The sequence below is a fragment of the Scophthalmus maximus genome, chromosome 3, assembly GCF_022379125.1.
Source record: "Scophthalmus maximus strain ysfricsl-2021 chromosome 3, ASM2237912v1, whole genome shotgun sequence".
Lineage (NCBI taxonomy): Eukaryota > Metazoa > Chordata > Actinopteri > Pleuronectiformes > Scophthalmidae > Scophthalmus > Scophthalmus maximus.
This window is the reverse complement of record NC_061517.1, coordinates 4,539,649-4,559,648: the sequence shown is the minus strand read 5'-3', so window position 1 is coordinate 4,559,648 and position 20,000 is coordinate 4,539,649. Positions and strand designations below refer to the sequence as shown.

Here is a 20,000-nt window from a genome sequence, read left to right as displayed (position 1 = left end):
AAGTGGGGAAGTCGACCAGTAGCTGGTCAGGCTCAACATCACTTTGTAATTACAGAGGGATGAAGTCATGCTCCTGGTGCCTCATACGTCATTGGGGTTTATTAAATTACTTTGATTAATGGTTAAGTTGGTAAGAGCATAATTAAGAGATACGGTCGAACAATTTGTATAAGTTTGACATAATGCAGCAAGAAAGTCAAGTCAGTTAGTTCCTTACTTCTTCTTTTCCCCCTCTTTGCCCTCGCGGCCTTGATCTGAAAATGAATGCCCGGACGTGATACGAGAAATTGATTTGGATTTAATCCGCGGAAGATCAGGGGGATTAATTAAACTGAAGTTATGACAACTTTGTGAATAGGATTAATTTTGGGTCGGAATCAGACTGCATTCGTTTTAGCCGTACTGCGTGCACCAACTGTAATAAACTGGCAACCAGGTGTGTGTGTCAGCATTTGTATGCAGCCTCCTGTTATGATCTCCCTCGCTCTCCCTCACTGTCCCTCTCCTTTTGTGACACACACGCACACACACACACACACACACACACACACACACACACACAGTTAAACCCTCATCATTACAGGTTGTAAACAGGGATGGCAGTCGGACCGAAGGGGGATTGTCAGTCGGAGCGGAGAGACCTGGCGGCCACAGGTGGTTTTGGCTCGGGGGGGGGGGGATTTTATCACAGGAGACACCCTGACCCGCAGGGACCAGCCATGTCAGTCGACATGAGAAAAACAAGCCCAGTGGTCTTTACGAGGTTTGGGTTTTTTTTTCCTTTCTTTTTTTAGTTTGAGCACACCCAGAGGGGGAGAGTGGGGCTGGTGGTGCTGGTGGTGGCATTACAGTCACAACGAGGATGGAGGGGGGGAGGGGGGGTGTGGCAAAGGAGGGAGGAAGAAACACATGGGACATGGGATCATTAGGGCGACAGCACTTGTTGGTGCATCGCCCCACGATTGGCTTGTTTCATTCGACTGGCTTCTTTAAAATGAAGCGTGATGCAACAACTCACCTGGGGGGGGGGGGGGTGGGGTGGCACATGTGATTCATTAAGTGCACAAATGTTATTGCGCACACACATACATGGCATGGCATGCATACGGCATGTTCATCTCGCTGAACAACACTGCCCTGTTTATACACACACACACACACACACACACACGCACTCACTCACACACACACACACACACACACACACACACACACACACACACACACGCACACACACACACACACGCCACACGGACCGCAAACATGCACATGCACTCGAGTGCGTCTGTGTGTAGACACACATGAGAGATTCTAGGAGATGGAGAAGAATCAGCCGAGGACGGAGACAAGTTGCATTCGTCTCCTGCACGCCGGGCTGCTGCTGCTGCTGCTGCTGCTGCTGCTGCGTGTGTGTGTGTGTGTGTGTGGGTGGGTGTGTTAGTCCCCTTGGATGAGCACACGCGGCTGAGGATGCAGCTGGGAGCATGAGTTCTGACCGAGAGGAGCATGACATGGTCTGTCAGAGAGCCGTGACCCTAATTGTTGACCTTTGCCTGCACAACAGCACACTGCTGGACCGCGACACCTGCCAGGATTTCCTCCTCCTGTTGTCCAGCCAGACCTCTGACCGCAAGGAGCGAGGTAAGCACTATGATTAGCTCCTGATCTACAGGACAGTGGCTCTCATGTTGCGCTTTCCAAGTCTCCATGCTCAGATTTGATCCTTCCCCCCCCTCAATTTTGAAAGGATCGTGTTCGGGAACTCCAGCGGCACGGTTTGCTAATTTTCCTATTCCTTGCCATTAACTGTAACACGTGTTTTTACTTTTTTTTTTTCCCTCTCTCTCTCTCTCTCTCTCTCTCTCCTCTCTTTACTGTTTTCACCACATGCGCGGTCACAGATGGTCGCTCAGACGTGGCTCCGGCACGGAGCGTTCGGAGCCATTAATACATCTTTAATGAGTTCTCGTGACCCGAGGGCGACGTGGGGGGGGCGATAGGTGTATAAAACAAACTCACATCGACTCCCCAGTTTGCTCCAGAGAGCAGGGCTCCTACACCGCTAATAGATAAGCCTCGGAGGCTGACTGACGCCAGCTGATGCTGTCCTGACCGCTCAGGCTTACAAAGAAAAGAGATGAGAAACAATCCTGGGGGGGGGGGGGGGGGTTTCTCTCCAGGACTATACATGTTCCTACATTGTCTGAGTGAACAACGTGAACAGTTAGAGAGTGAAATTCAAAGTTCAAACATCAGGAACTGGATTCGCGACTTATTCACGAGGGGTGATTTACACGTCCGTCGCCGCCTCGTGCATCTGTTGCCTTGGCACTTGTGGTGGGGGCATCACCCTGTATCCAGGGAATAATCCGCCCCTCTCTTCGAACGCATTGCTAACGCGGCGGCTTCACCACAGCCCCCGGCAGACTGTGTGTGTGTGTGTGTGTGTGTGTGTGTGTGGGTTGTAAGTCTTTGCGGTGTGAACACTGTGCCGTTCGGTGTGACGCAATGCTGGCTGGTTTGTCTCTAGAAGCAGAGGAAACTTGTGAACGTACGTGTTGCAATGCAGGTGACACTGCACAAGACGTGGACACGCGGGATGTGGGAATAAATGTAGCTTCATAGGTTTAGAAAAGACCGGCTTCCCCCCCCCACGAGCACTCACTGTGCAAAGATTTTGAGTTGGCAGAGCTGAAGCACTGAAAATGTTTCAGTGGGCAGTTGTTTAAAGAGAAAGGGCCACTGGAATTTTACATCTGCTCTGTTGCATGCAACTGTGATCGTTATTCATCCGCTAATAATCCATCCGCCAGAGTGTTTGTGGTAAGTTCGTGGGAGCATATCTGACGTCCTCTGTTTGACAGAAACACGGGTCTTCAGCTTTGTCAGCAGGTGCACAGCAGGAAAAGAGGAAATATCATTTGTGGCTGCTTTTTTTTCTTCTTCTTCTTCTTCTTCTTCTTCTTCTTCTTCTTCCCAAGGATGGGTCCCCCGCTCGCCGAGTGCTTGTCAACCAATCCTGACCAAATCCACTGTCACCTCGCATCATCCTCAGAGGAGGAATTGAACGTACATCGCGGTGCCACTGGCGCTCGCCACTGAGCTGTGGGGACATGAAATGCCATTGCGAGTTATGTTGCCGTTGATGCAAATGATTTCTGCCACACGGAAGCGAAAGACAAGCTGCTTCATATAAGGTTGGAGGATGTGTAGGTTGGAGGGGTGGGGGGGTTGTATGAAATGTCTCCTCGTATGTTATCATGGATCCTGCAGAGAGGAATATGTGCTTGTGTTCACCAAAGAGGGAGGGAATTGATTTTTCTATGGGAGAAAACAGATTGATGGCTCAGTTTTGTCTCATGACCTAAAGTTATAGTATCCTTTCCATATTAATGTTAAACCAAATACATATTTTCTTGATGTTCGTTGTGATTTGGCTACTGATACAATTGTAACAACCCAATAGAAAAATATTATTCTACAATCGCAGTGCCCCCTAGTGTTTCACAGTTTAAATCTGTAGTACTGCATGACAGCATCTGTTCTGCATTCTGAGTTGTTCGTGTGTAGAATCCACAAAAACAATGTAAAATATATATATATATTTCAGACGCAGTGCGACTGTTTCCACGGTCGAATGGGAAAACGTGGTCGGATGCAAATTTGCCTCCGGGGGCAGAATGACCCGGGGCAAAGAGGCATCCACGGGAGTAGAAAAATTTCCCAGGGCTTCGTGGATCTAATGTGTGTGAGAGGGGAGAGAGAGAGAGAAAAAGAGGACTGACTTGGGGGACGTGACATGAAGAAGTGGAGTTGGTGGTGAGTTCAGTGACAAGTCAGAGTCTGACTGAGATGAAATGCAGAGACTGTGGCACCACTCCCACTCACAGAGCTGCCGTGTTGTGCAAGCTAATGTACAGTTGGTGCATTGGTTTCGTTTGGGACGAATGAACAGAATAAACAATGCAGGCAAAGTTACTTTAAAATATTTTTCTTATTTATTGCTCAGTCGAATTTTATTACTTTATCGATCACTGAGGAGCAAACCAATGTGATACATTGCTTTAGTTTCATCACTGACCTGTCGGCTCTGACAAAGCTGACCATCCACCCATCCATTTTAATGACATATGAGTCTTTTTTTAACTGATCTGTCGGAGTGTCAACCCACCGTGACGTCACCAATTGGTCTTCGTGAACTGCAGTCTCGAGTTTCAGCATTTTGGCCAACGCTATCTTGTTTTTTTTAAAAACCAGGAGAGACCTGACTGAGAGCTTGTCTACTGTACGTCCTACATCTGTGACCTGCACCCATTGGAAGCTACTAGCTGTCAGTCACACTGTATCCACGCCCCAATGCATAACCGTATTTAATCGTCTATTTGTAATAATTTACAAAATGAACATCACGGTGTCTTGAAGAAAAAATTGAAACTAGAGATGGAACCATGAACTCCTCAGGAAAATGTTTATTGACGTTATAAATCAAGTGAGAAGTTGAGTCATTTTCTCATAGACTTCTTTAGAAACAAACAGTGGAGTCGCCCTCTGCTGGTCATCCGAGAGAATACACCTCTCAGGCACTTCCTCATTGGCTTCACTTCCCCCGGATTCACAAGGTTTTCTTTCTAAAAGGAACAGACCTTCACAGGCTCCCACTTCTGGACAGTTAGCTTTGGCTTGTTAACTTCCACTTTGCGAGTGAAATACACGATTACCAGCATGACGGCCTCCGCCACATGTTTAACTCTGTGCAGGAGCAGATGGCTTCAACTGCTAACGGCTGATAGCTGATACAGCCAAGTGCTGTGTGAGCATACGACGAGACACGCTCCGGTCAGCACGTCTCCCAGCAATGGCCAGCCTTCCGCTTAAGAGTCTACCGTTGCCACGGAAACCCTCCACCCAGAGGCTTAAGGCTCGCCTTGCGTTCGCGTTCTCCTCGGAAGGCCCCATCTCGGTGCGTTCATGTGCCGTCGGTAACCGGAATATGGAAAAGCCGTGGACAAAGTGAAGAAAAATGAGTTTGTATTTGTGTGTTTGGAGCGTTTTGAACAACATCTCGACATGAAGAGCAAAGAAAAGGATCCGGTGTGACAGGCAACTGAATATTCTTTCCTTTTTTAACTAATTTAGGTCACTCATTACAGCTAAATACCATATTACAAATGACAATATATTGACATATCTGTACATTGGCACCGTTAATCGCAATTTTCTTGCCATCAAACAAAAAACGCTCTCTTTCTTCCGCCATGTTTCTGCGTGTGTGTGACGTCACCCACTCGGAAAATTTCACGTGAATTTTCCTAGTCAGGAACAAATTTTTTGAATTGTTCCAATACCACGTGAATGCACCACTACGCGCTGTATCGGTTTTATCTACCTTCGCATTAAATTGGAAAACATGTACATTTGCTTGCAAGTCTCATCACAGTTTGTATCTCCGCACAAAGGTGACATATTATGCAAATATCACTTTTTCAGTGTTTGTGCACATCCATGTGTGTATCTGTGGAGCCTGCCTGTCCAAAAAACACCCTGTCGTTTTTTGTGAGCTGCCTTAACCCGACAGCGTGAAGCTCTGAACGACTGGTTTAGGTTTCTCTGCCACTGTGATGTCACAGTTGGATTCTTTTTGGGTAAACCCGCCTGCAATCTGAGAATCTCCACTTCTCTGGTTAAAGGGGCGTGACTTTTCCGACACATTTTGAAATCGGTTGACTAATCACAACAGACTGGATCAGCTGGCCAATCGGAGCAGCCTGGGGGTTCATTTGGAGGCGGGGCTAAAATAAATCCAGGTGTTTTAGACAGAGGGCGAAAGGAGGAGCTGCAGGAATGGGCAGTATGAGAACACCGATGCCTTTTCTGAACATTAGAGCATGTAAACCTTTTCAAGTGGGAACCCAAATTAAAAAATATGAACCTGAACATGAGCATAATATGTCGCCTTTAATGCTAAGATTTTCAGCTGGAGCGCTGTTTGAAGCTCTTTCCTGCTCTGTGACAATGGAGCACATTAGTTTTGTGAACATGCAGCCGTTTGAACATACTGACAGCCATCGGGCTCACAGCAGAGGGCACTTTACCAGAACAAATTTCCCCCCAAAACGTCCCGCCGTCGGCTGAGCGTCCCTGCCCAAGCTTCAAATCGATTATGATAAAATAACAACGACTAATTGGAAAGCCTGGGACTCTCACTCCCCCACTGTCCTGATACGGCTGGGAGATAATAACCCCGTTGTCTCTATTGACCAATTTGCTCGGCTGTTTGTATTCCAATCGGGGCGGGGGTGTCACCGCGCGGGACCCACCTGCTGTTCGTGTGAACGGCAACACGAGACGTTCCCAGTGAGATAAATGAGTGCTCAGAACCGCGGCGCACACTCTGCTGAGCACACGTTTCCCACTGATCAACTGGCTGCTTTAGATATTGATATTCACTCCAGAGCATTGATACAGGCTACAAAACACATCCCCTAAGCCCACACACACACACACACACACACACACAGAGAGACACACACACACACACACAGATTACAAATTCCACCTTCATTGTCAGCTGCAGCTTCAGGTGTGTGTGGGCTGGAATTGACGGGGCTCATTTTTGATCGCATCATTTTCTCGCACGCTCCACTCATCTTGAGGTTTATTAAGCAGGACCTTGGCTGGCGGAGGACATTAGCGTCAGCGGATCATTCGTCTGGTTCCCACTGGTCTGTTTCCCACTGGTCTGTTTCCTCTCCTGTCCGCGCTGCGTTCGCGGGGACAGATGGTGCATTGCAGGTTGAATCCAAAAAAGCAGAAAAACAAGAGCATCAAATTAACTGCACTGTGGAGATTAGAACCCCATCTGAACCGCTGTGCCTTTCAATAATTCATACCAATAGTCTACTGTCTCTGTGTTTTATTGATACAACATTTCACTGTGGACCACAAAGGAACACTGGAGACCTGGTCTGCTCCTGTTGTGAGAGATAGAGCGCCGAAAGAAAATCAAACCTGTCTGTCTCAGCCGTCATGAAAAGAGCAGCCGCCGGTCCCGAGAGGCTTGCGCCATCATTACTGTAATCATCAGAATATTAAAACACCTTAAGATACAGTATTTTACATATTCATATGTATTCACCCAGCGTCTTATCCTTTCGTTGCACCTTCACACAGGTGTGGAGGTGTCAGATGACCTCACGGAAGAGTGTTTTTGATGACACCAGGGGTTGAAATCAAACAGATACGGAAGAGTAGGGTCATCGAGCCGGTGGAGCAGGAGGAGGACATAAGAACTGGCCAAGTGGAGCACATTTTTCCTTAAAATGAATGCACTAAAGACAAAAGTCAGACAGCGATCTGGAATACCAATCAGCTCCTTTTGCATGCGGCCTGTGAACAGCATTATGAACAAGAACGCCTTCGTCGCCGTTTCTCCGAAGGGCTTCCCCCTCCACGTTTCACCTCCGACGGCACCCGGGACGTCCCAGGAGGTTGCTGACTTCCAGCGACGTCGTCCGGCTCCGCAGCGGAAGCGGCCGCGGCACCGTCGCGAATGCGAATCCGTCCCCGTGGATGAGGGACACGAACCCTTCTTCACTGACTCAACGGCGGAGGCGACACATGGCGCTCTCTCTCGCACCTCGCGTTGGCGGTCAGAGTCACCAAGGGCTGAAAATGTTTCCGCGGAGGACGAGTGACGTGGAAACCGCGCGGTGTGTTGCCGGGTCCAGCGCGCCGGGGCAAGGCCTCCGCTGCGCTACGGGGCAGAAACATCGGTGTATTGATTTAAGAAGCAGGCATCGGTCCTCACAGGACGAGGGAGAGAGACGCGGCCGAGCGGGAGAAAATTCCTTTCTCCGCGCCATGTGCCCCACTGGAGCACAACATCACACTACAAATTGGTGCACATACACAACAGTTGAGTGTGAATTGACCCTTCGCCCCGCAACCGTCGCCGTGTCGCCGCCGTGTCGCCGCGTCAGGCTTTCCATTCTTGCATTGTGAGAGTTCATCGTGGACATGTGCAGTAGAGCAGGCCGCTCGCTTTTAGACACCGACGCCACATTTTTTCTTATTCCACGACCGTTACCAGCACGCCGCATCAGCTCTATCAGCCACCCGATGTCAACTGGAGTTGATATTTCCTTCATGATGAAGGGAGTTTTTCTCCTCCAAGTGCTTGCTCATGGTGGGAACTGTTGGGTTTCCCCCTGTAATATTTGAGACGATGTACGTTGGGATTTGGCGCCATACAAATAAAATGGAATTGAATAAACAATATGTGAAAACAGTGTTTTCCATGTGAAAAAAGGACTTTTTGCACCTCAACCAACTTGACTAGTTGATCAATCCTTCTTGAAAAAGTCACACGCTAATTTGAAATTTTAGTTGCGTCACAATATAAATGGATTTACATGAATAGAGAATTAAAAAAAATAAGAATGTGCAGTCGAACTAGATGTTCATTGAAAAAAGAAAATTGTTCATCAAATTAAAAGAATTATTTCAATAGTTGACACTAATTAATTACGTTTTTTGACTTAAAGTTACAAAGTCAATAATTTAGTATTTAGTAATGAGTAATAGCCTCACCCAAACTAAAATTATGAACCTGAATATGAGCATAATATATTTCCTTTAATATCTCCAGAGGAAACCATCAAAATGCACCATCTGTCCAAGCTAAATAAAAAACAGTTGCTCAGTGTTGAGTTCACGACTTGTTGTGCTGCTATAAGTGGATGGAAGTTCAATCATTGCGGATGTAAGTAACAGAGAAGACGCAAGGTAATGATTCATATTACAAAGAAGAATTTGACCCCATCTGTTCCTATGCAGTTTTTTGATTTACATTATGGTGTTCGAAGAAAGAAATAGAAGAAAAATAGAAACCTGTCCAAACGGGCACCGTTCAACATATACACGGCACTAAAGCTGTTGTTTGTGGTGCTTCCCTTTGCCCCCCCAAAGGTGTTTGTAATATTTCATTCTCTGTGAGCTTTCTCACCCGAACGATGATGTCAAAGAAATCCGTCTAACAGGGTTTGTGGGTCAGGTTGACAGCGCGATGCAGCCTGTGGGTGCGACTGGCACATTCTGGTGACGTTTCCACCTCCATGTTTACATGGAAACGTTTGATTTCCCCTCAAATCTACTGTAGAAAACGTTCAGTAAATATAATTTGACCTTTACCGTCCGGCTGGAGTGAAACAGAGGAAAATGAAAAATGGCATATTGAGTAAATTTTTCTTGCCAAAGAAATCATGACAGACGCCGCTGTAACTCAATCAGCCTTCAATTACCGGTTGTACAAAAAAAAGAAAGAAAAACATCTGCCCTTTTTAATTCAAGCCTCTAAAAGATAAATACGTTTTTTTGAATGAATTTACATTCCTCATTAAATTACAGGATACACGCAACATGAAAAAAATGAAACGTATTGAAAACACACATGCGACCACATCTGAGGGGGAAAAAAAAAACCTTGTCTCCAACAATGAAGGATGAAGAGAATCCGTTCCACGGTCGGCGTCTGCGGACGTAAAGCGCGCGAGCGGATGAATGCGTCCGTTAAATAGGGCGGTCGGCGGCGTCGCCTCACAGCCAGAAGGTTCTCGGTTCGAATCCCAAAACGACCAGGGCCTCTTCTGTGCGGAGTCGGCGTCTTCTCCCCGTGTCTGCCTGGGTTCTCTCCGGCTTCCTCCCGCAGTCCAAAGACATTAATTGGAGTCGCGACATTAATAAGAGATATGAAATTGCTCATAGGTGTGAACAGGGGCCTCGCACCAGATTCTGGGCCCTGTACATAAGCAGTCTCTGCAGCAACCAGTACAACACAGTTCCTAAATGCCCATTAACTGAGCATATTCCCCCCCCCCCACACACACACACACACACACAGGCAACATCTTTCTGAGACCCTTGATGATTATATAAAGTCGATATAAATAGCTCGGAGGCCTCATCCCGTCCGTTTCCAGCCGCGACGAGACGCCGCGCCTCATGAGGCTCGTATAGACTCCACGCCGCGTTCTGTAGTTTTGATTATACGCCACACGGTCTGTTTTTAACACCTATGCTGCGGTTACGTGCGCGTCCCACTGTGTAAAGTGACGTGACTCAGTGAAACGGTGCGGCGCGTCTCTCAACAGCAGGGCGTCAGTCGTTTCATCTGTTCGCCTTGTGGGTGCAGGATGTAAGATGTTTCCTTTTCTAAAACTGGAACCCCCTCCACAGGCGACGGCAAAGATAATGTGGAAAGAGGAGGAGGAGGAGGAGGAGGAGGAAGACTACTATGTTAAAACGTACTCCCTGATTAGATAGAGACGTTGCACGCATGAACGGCTAAATTAAATACAAATACCAAAGCCCAAGGGGCGATTCCAAGGGTGTGATATGTATATGCATATCTGCAAGGGTGTGATATGTATATGCAACACTGCATTGTTTCATACTCTGCTGCCGACAGCGAACTGAACTGTGGCGCCATGGGCTATGGTGGCGATGGAAGATGAGGCTCAGAGAAAAGGGCGAGAGCATAAATTGATAAGATACAACATGTCTTTTTTTAAGGTAAAGTCAGTACTCTTTTGTTGTTGTTGTTGTTGTTGTTGTTGTTCCTGCCTATAACTCCTTTGTTCGTGAGCTGTTAGTCACAGTGCACCAGGAACATACGGCGCCCGGGGCCCTCCATCGGTTCAGACTGTATCACTCCCGTTTCCCGGGAATCTCTGCCGCTTCCTATATTTTGTGTTTTCACTTATACTGCCATTAACAATCCCCGGAGGAAACATGACCCACCAGAAGTACAATCAGGGAGATGGGGCGGCGGGGGGGGACGACGACAAATTCAATAACAGCCTCAAAAGTCTAGGGGGCGAAGAACAGCGTGTGTTTGTACGTGCTCTCGTGCAGATTGGTGAGCGCGTCGATGTGCGCGCGCAATTTTTTCTTTTTGTGTGTGTGTGTGTGTGTGTGTGTGTGTGTGTGTGTGTGTGTGTGTGTGTGTGTGTGTGTGTGTGTGTGTGTGTGTGTGTGTGTGTGTGTGCGCAGGTAGGGTCGGGCCACGCAGTTGGCAGGACGGGAGTGATCATATTTCATTTGCACCAAAGGCAAGGCTTTGATTTTTTTGATTTTTTTTTTTAATCCTCCTACTTTGCACAGAACGTGGGAAACGGCGGTGCAGTCCGAGGTGTGCTTTGTGACAGTTCACCCTGTGATTATATTAGCGTCCTCCGCGAAGCCGACGCTCCCCGGTCCGACATGACGTCGCCTGAGCTGACAAGAATTGATGGAATGACCTTAGCGCTCGTCCACCAGCGGGAAAAATCGCTCCGTGGTTTCGCCGCGGAAAAAAAACGGCCACGTGTCCTTGTCGCGTTTTCATCATCTCACATTACATCAGTCGTACGAAATACCAGACGGCGGCGCAAGATATGAGAGGAGTAAAGGTTTCTCGGAGGAGAAGGACAAAAACCAGCAAAAAAATTTGGACAAAAAAAAAGAAGCTTCCCGTGAAATATAGCCCATATTGAATTTTCTGACGTGTGTTCAGACAACAAGAAGTTATAACCACACACTCTGGGGGCCAAGTTCCATTATTCATCAACACATGCATCCGTTAAATTTGCATATTTCATTTTTCCTGCAGAGGCCGTAGTAAATATCCTACTGTGGATTGTGTTCTTTGACAAACTGACCTGGAATTCATTAATCCCGAGGCAAAGAGGCAACAGGTGTTTCCCCAGCAAACAAACGTGACAAATACATGTTAGCATAAGGATAAGTTTCCTGAAAGCCATAAATAACCATAACAGATTCACAAGCAGCTGAGCTGCGGCTTCTGAGTCATATTCTGTTATGTTTTTCGCTCGATAGAAACAAATTTAAACTACGACAAATATATACCTACCTTCACTGGTGTAAACGAGGTGGACAAAATAATGTGAACGCAGTTCAACAGCAACACAAACTGCTTCCTCCAAGTCGAATCAACACCTTTATAATACATTTAAAAAACAAACCCGAACATTTACAACCTTGAACCATGAAGGTAAAATCATTGGCTGCAGGACCGTTGTGTGAGACTTCATTCGTTTCAGCTAGTTTGACCTACTGACCCTGAAGTGTAAGATTTCAATTCAACTGCTTTTATGTGCATTTCCAATATGTGCCCCCAAAAAAAAGACTCTGGAAATATTTTGGGACCAACTGGATCAATCTGATAATAAAACAGAATTCTTTTTGTGTGTCATTCAGGGAAAGAAAAAGATTCAACGAATAGAAATGAAAAGAGAGAATTCCCTCCGCGATGGTTCAGAGCACAGTGGGAATGAAGCACTATTATATAAGGAGAGCAAAGAGAGTTAAAAATGAAAAGACGAAAACAGAAACAAACACAGAACATAAAAGTGGGCACAGAGGAGCAACGTAGAAAAAACAAATTGATAAATAGAACCGTCCAATCGGATGCGTGGACGAGCTCCCGGACGAAATACTCCCAAAAAAAAAACAGTGGCTGCAACAAAAACTGAAATAAATATCTATTACTATCTTTCATGTCCAGTTTCAAACAGCAAATCCTGCTAAATGAAAATATTAATAATCAGCACGATGGCGTATACAGGCTGTAATTGCTTCACTGTATGGAGGGGCAGGTGATTTGCATTTTGGGTCACCAAGTAGATTCCGAGCATCAAATTCATCATTTTTCACTTACGATAACGATTTTATCTGGCCGTAATTCAGCCTTGTAATGTCTCCTGTGAAGGTTTTAGTGCGGCGTTAACATTACTACAGGTGAAACGTGTTGGGGGATAGGGTCGCCAGCTGCTCACATCATGACCCCGGGGGTCACTTTCACCGCCGGCAATTTATCCCCTGGTAGATCGTTGTCCCCCCCTCCCCTTTGACAAGCTATGGTTCCCAGCCATGCGTGTGATTAAAAACAGAGTCGGGCAATGGCGGCGCTGGAGTGCGTGATGCGCTTGACGTGGTCGGCGAAACCAGCGCGCCCCCCCCGCAGGAACTAATCACCTGTCCCTGGCTGCCGCCGAACCAAACACAAGTCGCTAATGCGTTTGATGAGCCAGGTTCTGGATTAAGACGGAGACGGGGCGAAGCTCGACTGAGTGGCCAATATGGAGCATAAAGCATCCATCGTTTTGAACATCTGACAGAAACAACCGCCAGCTGACGCATGCACAGGATTTTCGTCGGCGTAAGACTCCGACTGCAAACCGGGGACATGTTTTACGAAATTATTTTTCAGTAGGTTTTAACACACACACACACACACACACACACACGCACATGCACACACGCGTCTATTCCGGTGCACAGGGTAATGAGCTGGAAGAAGATCTATGGGGAACTGTAAGGTCTGTGATCATCCCGTGGATTCATCAGCAAGATTAATTCTTTCATATTGCATTCATCAATTCCACCAATTGTTGACTATATAGACATTTTGAGTGCCCCCCTCACGCCCCTTCAGGCTTGCCATTTTTTACTCTGAAGTTGCTGCACCGTTGACCGGATGCCCTTCTCACGATTCGCTTCACGTAAGATCCGCCGTGGGTCCAAATGCAATCTAAGAAACACAAATCGCGGCGAGTGGGATCCCACGCGGTAACGAGTCCCGTCGTCGACATCGTGCACACAATTCACAGATAACACGCGTGATAAGGCATTCGGCCAGGGCCGAAGAGAGAACGTGCCAGTGTGTGTGTGTGTGTGTGTGTGTGTGTGTGTGTGTGTGTGTGTGTGTGTGAGCGAGCTGCCCTGCATCCAAAGAGGAAAATGGAGAACACTCTCGGCGGACCGCTCACACCACTGGAAGGACAAGTCCGGAAATATCCAGGCCGCTGCCTCACTCGATCAGGAAATGATATTTCTCCCTGTGGCTCGGTCCCAAAAAAAAAAGCTTCTGTGTTAAACTTTCATCAGGTATTAAGCAAGTGAGGAGTTTTTTTTTTTAAAATTTTTAAATGGTTTCTGTGCGGCTTTCTGATAAGGCGCCGTTTTTCTGAAGAGGCTGTAATTAAAGGTTAATAAATCCTGTGTTACTGAGCCAATAAGGAGAACAACTGTTGGCTCGCCAGGTTGTGTGACTTTTCTTCTTCTTTTTTTTTTGCTTCTGAATATAATCCAGCTGGAATGACGCTTGCCACTTCGACAAAAGTGGGTTAACAGTTTGGCAATACATGAATGTTATTTGGAGGAGAGAAGAAGGAGAAAGACAAAGAAAAAAAAGAAAAAAGGAAAAACAGGTGAGGCCCCCAAAATCCAGACTCGGAGGCAGATTCGGTACACGAGCGCCAGGCGGGGGCACGTGTTTGGCAAGAAAACTTTTCTATAATGAATTTGTTCGGGGCTGCCGGGGTGTAAACTTCCCCAAATCCGATGAGACGGACACACACACACACACACACACACACACACACACACACACACACACACACACACACACACACACACACACACACACACACACACACACACACACACACACACACACACACACACACACACACACACACACACACACACACACACACACACACACACACACACACACACACACACACACAGTTAAATCCATTCCGTATGCTTTTGCTCTCAATATATACATCTCGCCCAATGTCAGCTGGGATTGGCTCCAGCCCCCCCACCCCCCCACCCCCTCTGCAACCCTCACAGGATCAGAGGTATAGATAGATAATGGGATATTCTGAAAAGCAATAAATAGCGGATACCAACGACACAGAGACAGAGAGAGAGAGAGAGCGAGAGAGAGAGAACAGCCTCTTCTCTTCTATTCTTTCATTAAAGCAGCAGAAGAAAAGAAAAAGACGGCCCGGCAGTCGCCGGCAGTGCTCTCTTACCCGGCACCTCTCGAGTCCGGTCACACCTCCTCGAACTTTCTTCACACCCTCTCCCAGTTAATGCGCAGCTCCTGGTCGGCCGGGGCACGGGGGGGGGGGATTTCAGGCGGTAGCATCGAATCTCCTCAGGTGAATACCTGAGCGGATACAGATTCAGTCCTCCTGCCTGAGCTCGGTTCCCTTTGAACTCTACTTAGATTTCTTTTCCTTCCTCGCTGGGCCACCGGAGCCAATGAGGTTTTGAGGCCTAAGAGGCCTGAAGGCTCTTGATGCGTACGGTCGGTCAGAGAGATGAATTGTGCTGTGAGCGTGTCCCCGGCGAGCACTGACCCTGCTGGAATACGTCACCGCCGCATTTTTTGCAGTCACGTATGAATCCCAAGCCGTTGCTTTATCCACGCACACACACACACACACACACACACCGCCAAAGTACATTAAACCCCGAAAATAAGTCGCTCGAAGAGGGCGACCGGCCCACCAGGACTGTCCGGTTTCTGCCCCCGTACGTCCTTGTCAAAGAGGCGCGGATTTGTGATGGGTGAGAGTCTAAAAACGAAAAAGCAGCTTGGGGGAAGAAAAATGCTTCCTCCGATCCATCACGACCGTCGCCGCGCGTGATGAACGGACGAGCAGCTGTAGGCAGGCGGAAAGAAAGGAGTCTTCAAATAAATGAAGAGGTTTTAAAGTTGAGTCCCGTGCTTCATCATTATACGCCGACAAACAATGATCACGTTGTGTAGAAGCTGTCGGGGACCGAGCGGTCAAAGGACAGTTGATGAACTGGGCCCGTTTAAAAGAGGTCAACCAATACAAAACTATACTCAGATATACTGATAACAAAACACGACTACTCAAACAACTGACCTGAGGAACGTTCTTCTTCTTCTTCTTCTTCTTCTTCTTCTTTTCGTTTCACGGCGGTTGGCACCCAGCTTATTGGTGCATTTTCCGCCACCTGCTGCTCCGGAGTGTGGATCAGACAACAGACTCACTACACAGTCTAAATCCCTTCAAAATAAAATAAAATGGAAAAAAATAAATACTCACACACACCCTGAACCACATTTCACCCTCCACGCCATCCATGTCAGCGGCCCGAGAATCCTATTGCTGTTTTGCATCATATCCTCTTAAAACCACCCGTGTCCCTTGGAAAAGCTACCAGTACCGTGACCTTTGCTCTCTCACCCATGCCCAGTCATTCTTCTGATGTGAATCCCTGCACCCCTAACTCCCTCAGATTATTCCCCATCACCTCCCATCCTGTCCAATATCCCCCCCCTGCATAGACATATATACTGGCTGATCAGACCAATTTGAAACAATAGGGGGAAATAACATAGACAACAACTTAAAACTCTACACAAAGAAACCCCATCACCCCCCCGTGCTAATGCATTTCTTGGTTTGGTCCAATTACCGGGCCTGTGCATTTAAGTCGACTCCGCCCTCAGTCGCATCTTTTGTCCAAACCAGGAAGGAGAAGGACGATGCAGCAGCAGACACGGTAACTCAAAGTCAAAGAAAACTGAAAAAAATGGTGTAGACCAAATGTTTGCGCCTCATTTGTAACCCGGCGTTGTTGTCAAACCATGAACAAGATACTAATTGAAAATTGACTGGTCGTGTTTGTTGATTTGAGTGACTGCAAGGACAAAAAATTAAAATTAAAAACCTGCGCTGATGATGTGAGAGTGTGTGAAGCCTTCGCAAAAAGCACACAATGGGTTTTTTTCTTTGTAGCTCCACCAAAGCCCTGGCTTTAAAACTGAAACTGCTTCCAAACAAACTAGCAGGAGATCGTGGACCATTTTGCGTTGCCACAACAAGGCCGTGGTTTTTTGACAAATTGATTGACGCCGCAGACGAATTGCAAAGAACGGAACGGCGTGTATTGCACTACGTATTCAACCGGACAGAGTGAGGAGCTGACCGTGCGGGAGCGGATGCACGGATGGAGCCACAGTGCCATTTATTTAACTTGTTTCTCAAAGCAAATATTGATACATGCAATCGATTCGTGCAATTTTTAAACGCTTGACAGCCCCGAGTCGAAAATTTTGTGTATGTCCATTGTGCGCCTGCCTTTGTAGGCGTAATACAACCGAGGGGGCTTCTATTTGTGCAAGTGTATTTTTTCTATTGAGTTGGCACCGGACAGGAACCAGACAAACTAGCAAAGACACTTGCGTTGCACTTGGCACCGAGGAAAGAGGGAACCCCCCCCCCCCCCCCCCAAAACACAAACAACCTAAATGTTTTTGGAAGTGGACAAATGTACTTTGCAGTTAGAGGTTATACAGGTCTTTGTGAGTTTGGAGGCGAGTGGTGGCCTAGAAAAAGAGAGAGTCAAAGGAAACGCTGAAAAGATCATGATGTAAAATGGGTCAGTGAGCGACTGGTGAAGTGATGTTCTTATTTTGCAATTAGAGCAATCGCGGGGGAAACAATAAAAGTGACAGGAGCCATTGGTGGGGAAATTAAAGTCTCTCCCTCTTGCTGATGGCTTAAGGGCAGCGTTTAATAGTGGATGAGATCGACTGGCACAGGTCGAGGGACGATGGCGGCCAGCGTCTCTGATTGGCCAGGGGATCTCTTTTCTCCCTGCGGATTCCTATCACAATTTCAGGGAGTCCTAAGTTTTCTTCAACAATTAAAAGTCCTACATGCGAAAAATTTATCACCAAAATGTGCGTGAGGTATCAAAGTAAAAGCGCTTGTTCTTCAGAAAAACGTCACCTGATGTGCGATTTAATTATTACCACAGCATCGTTAACACCACTGACTTGTCGTAAATGGCCCGAGGCGAAGGCAGATTAACCAGATTTATGAACATATTTAGATATATTGGTCCGATACCAATCACTAATGAAAAGCGGAATGAAGAAAAAGCTCTTTTATACAAAGCTGTGTTCATATTTTTGACCTTTCCCCTAATCTTAGTGTTTTAGTTTTGTAAAATGTTTGATTATTCGACCAGTTCGAAATCTCAACCGTTGTTTAAATGAATACGATCTGCAACGTTTAAATGAATACGATCTGCGACGTTTAAATGGAAATGATCCTCTTTAATAGAGCAGCTCACAACTCATAGACATCTCGCACGCACGACAGGATAAAATCTCAATCGGCAAAGTGTCTATAGCTGTCAGAGGCATGTAGTGGAATGTTAGGGTTCTGTGTTTTGCCCAAGGACACTTCGGCATGCGGCCTGGAAGAGGGATCGAACCACCACCCTTCTGGTTAGCGAACAGCTGCCAACTGCCGAAACGTTGTGGGGTAGATGTAAAAACTAGAATGAAATCAAATTACTCTATTGAAGTACAAATACTGCACTCGAGTACTATGCTTGACTACATATACTTAGTTACATTCCATGTGAAGAAACAGCGTAATGTTCTCTCATTGTTTTTATTCAAGGCCATCTTGTACTTTGCAACACCGCGACTATTCTGTTTGGCCCCCTGGGTGGAAGTCGACCCTGAGTGATTCCTAATCAGTGTTAATCCACTTTGGTTCGTCAGCTACACGTGCTCAGGTTGCCGCTCCAGAGGGGACCGATCAATCCGTCTGTCCGGAGGCAAAAACCTTTTCCGCTGGTTTTCTTGTAAGTTTAGAGGTGAATATCCTCCACGTCTACATTTATCTCATAATCTTCTATCTGTGTTGTCATTGTTCGCCCGGTTTCCCCAGGCTTCCAACACAGCAGAGTATCATGGTTTTTTCGCTTTCGTATTGTGTGTCGTTGCGTTTTTTTCGTCTTCTTTCCTCCCTGTTGTGACTTTGCTTCTAGTCATTCATCATGTTCGGATCCCTTTTATAGCGCAGGCGGGACGAGATGGCGCGCGGTGACCTTCTTCTCTGCGAAGAAAAACGTCTCGTGGTAGCCCGTCCTCATCGGACGCTCATCTCCACCACCATCGCCATGGACCCAGAGGATGATTCACCGCCTGCAGCCGTGCAAATCAGTACCGTGAGCTTATTGGTTCAGCGCACAGGCGTCCTCCAGGTGAAGCCTTAAACTAATGCCCGCTGCTGCCCGGCGCCGCCACTCGTGCGAGCGTGGACACATTAATCGCAGCAAACTGTTTGCACACACTCCATGTCCGTCACGGCACGGCCCATGCAGAGCGCCTCGCTTGTACCGTGTGGATTTGTGGCGTCTTTGTGTGCTTTTCTTCACACCCTGGAGTCAGGGGCGAAGACCCTCATTAATCCGGACCACATGGGGAAACTCCCCCTCTCTCTCTCTCTCGTCTCGTGTTTGCCCGAAGAGGATTTCTTGGCGGGGCCGAGTCCGTTTTAGTCATTTGCATTCATAATGAGGGAGTTTATATGTCGATCCTGACCTTCTCCTGCCACCACTCATATCCGCCTCTAAACATCTGCTGAGTTTACATTGTATTAACCTTACCGGTGTTCTCAGACAGCGAGGCCGCCCTGCAACATCTGCGTTCGGTTACGATGAATCGTGGGCACCTACAACACACTGCTGCTCTCCGCTATCCACCTGGTGCGATTTCACCGCGCAGCTGTAACTCCGAATTATGTGAGCTACCGTCCATCGTCCTTTACATGGTGACATCTCCAAACTACGGAAGTGCATAAAGCACATCTAGCGGATAGTCTGGCACGCTCCCAAAGCCAGGTACAGCGAGAGCGTAGGCCGACACTTCCTACATGCTCTGAAGCGACTGACCAATCGCAACAGTGGAGCCAGCTGGCCAATCAGAGCAGACTGGGGCTTCACTGGGAGGGAGGGGCCTTAAAGAGACAGGAGCTAAAACAAAGTGTTTCAGAGGGAGGCTGAAAAGAGGAGCTGCAGGAATGGACAGTCTGAGAAAACTGATGTGCTTACTGAACATCAGAGCATGTCAACCTTTTCAAGTAACGACCCAAAGGAAAATTATGAACCTGAATATGAGCATAATATGTCTCCTTTAAGTAATTTTTTCGCTGCCCTGTTTGCCATAGTTCCAGGTGAAAAAAAGTGGCAACCAAATGAGTTGATGCATGTTTAATTGACCAACAAATATAAAAAATGTATGATGACAAGTTGCATCCTGTTTTGTTTACGGGGGCATTTGTTGTCAATAATGAAATGTTGCGTCAGCC

At 47.1% G+C, this 20,000-nt stretch overlaps 1 protein-coding gene across 1 annotated transcript in view; it reads left to right on the top strand.

Moving 5' to 3' along the window:
- The first annotated feature begins 1,419 nt into the window (after positions 1–1,419).
- Positions 1,420–20,000, top strand: part of syt6a (synaptotagmin VIa) — a 56,983-nt gene continuing 38,402 nt past the window's right edge. Inside the window, exon 1 of the mRNA XM_035644404.2 lies at positions 1,420–1,641. Within this exon, the coding sequence (XP_035500297.2) occupies positions 1,485–1,641 (157 nt within the window). The 5' untranslated portion in view covers positions 1,420–1,484. The remainder of the gene's footprint in view (positions 1,642–20,000) is intronic.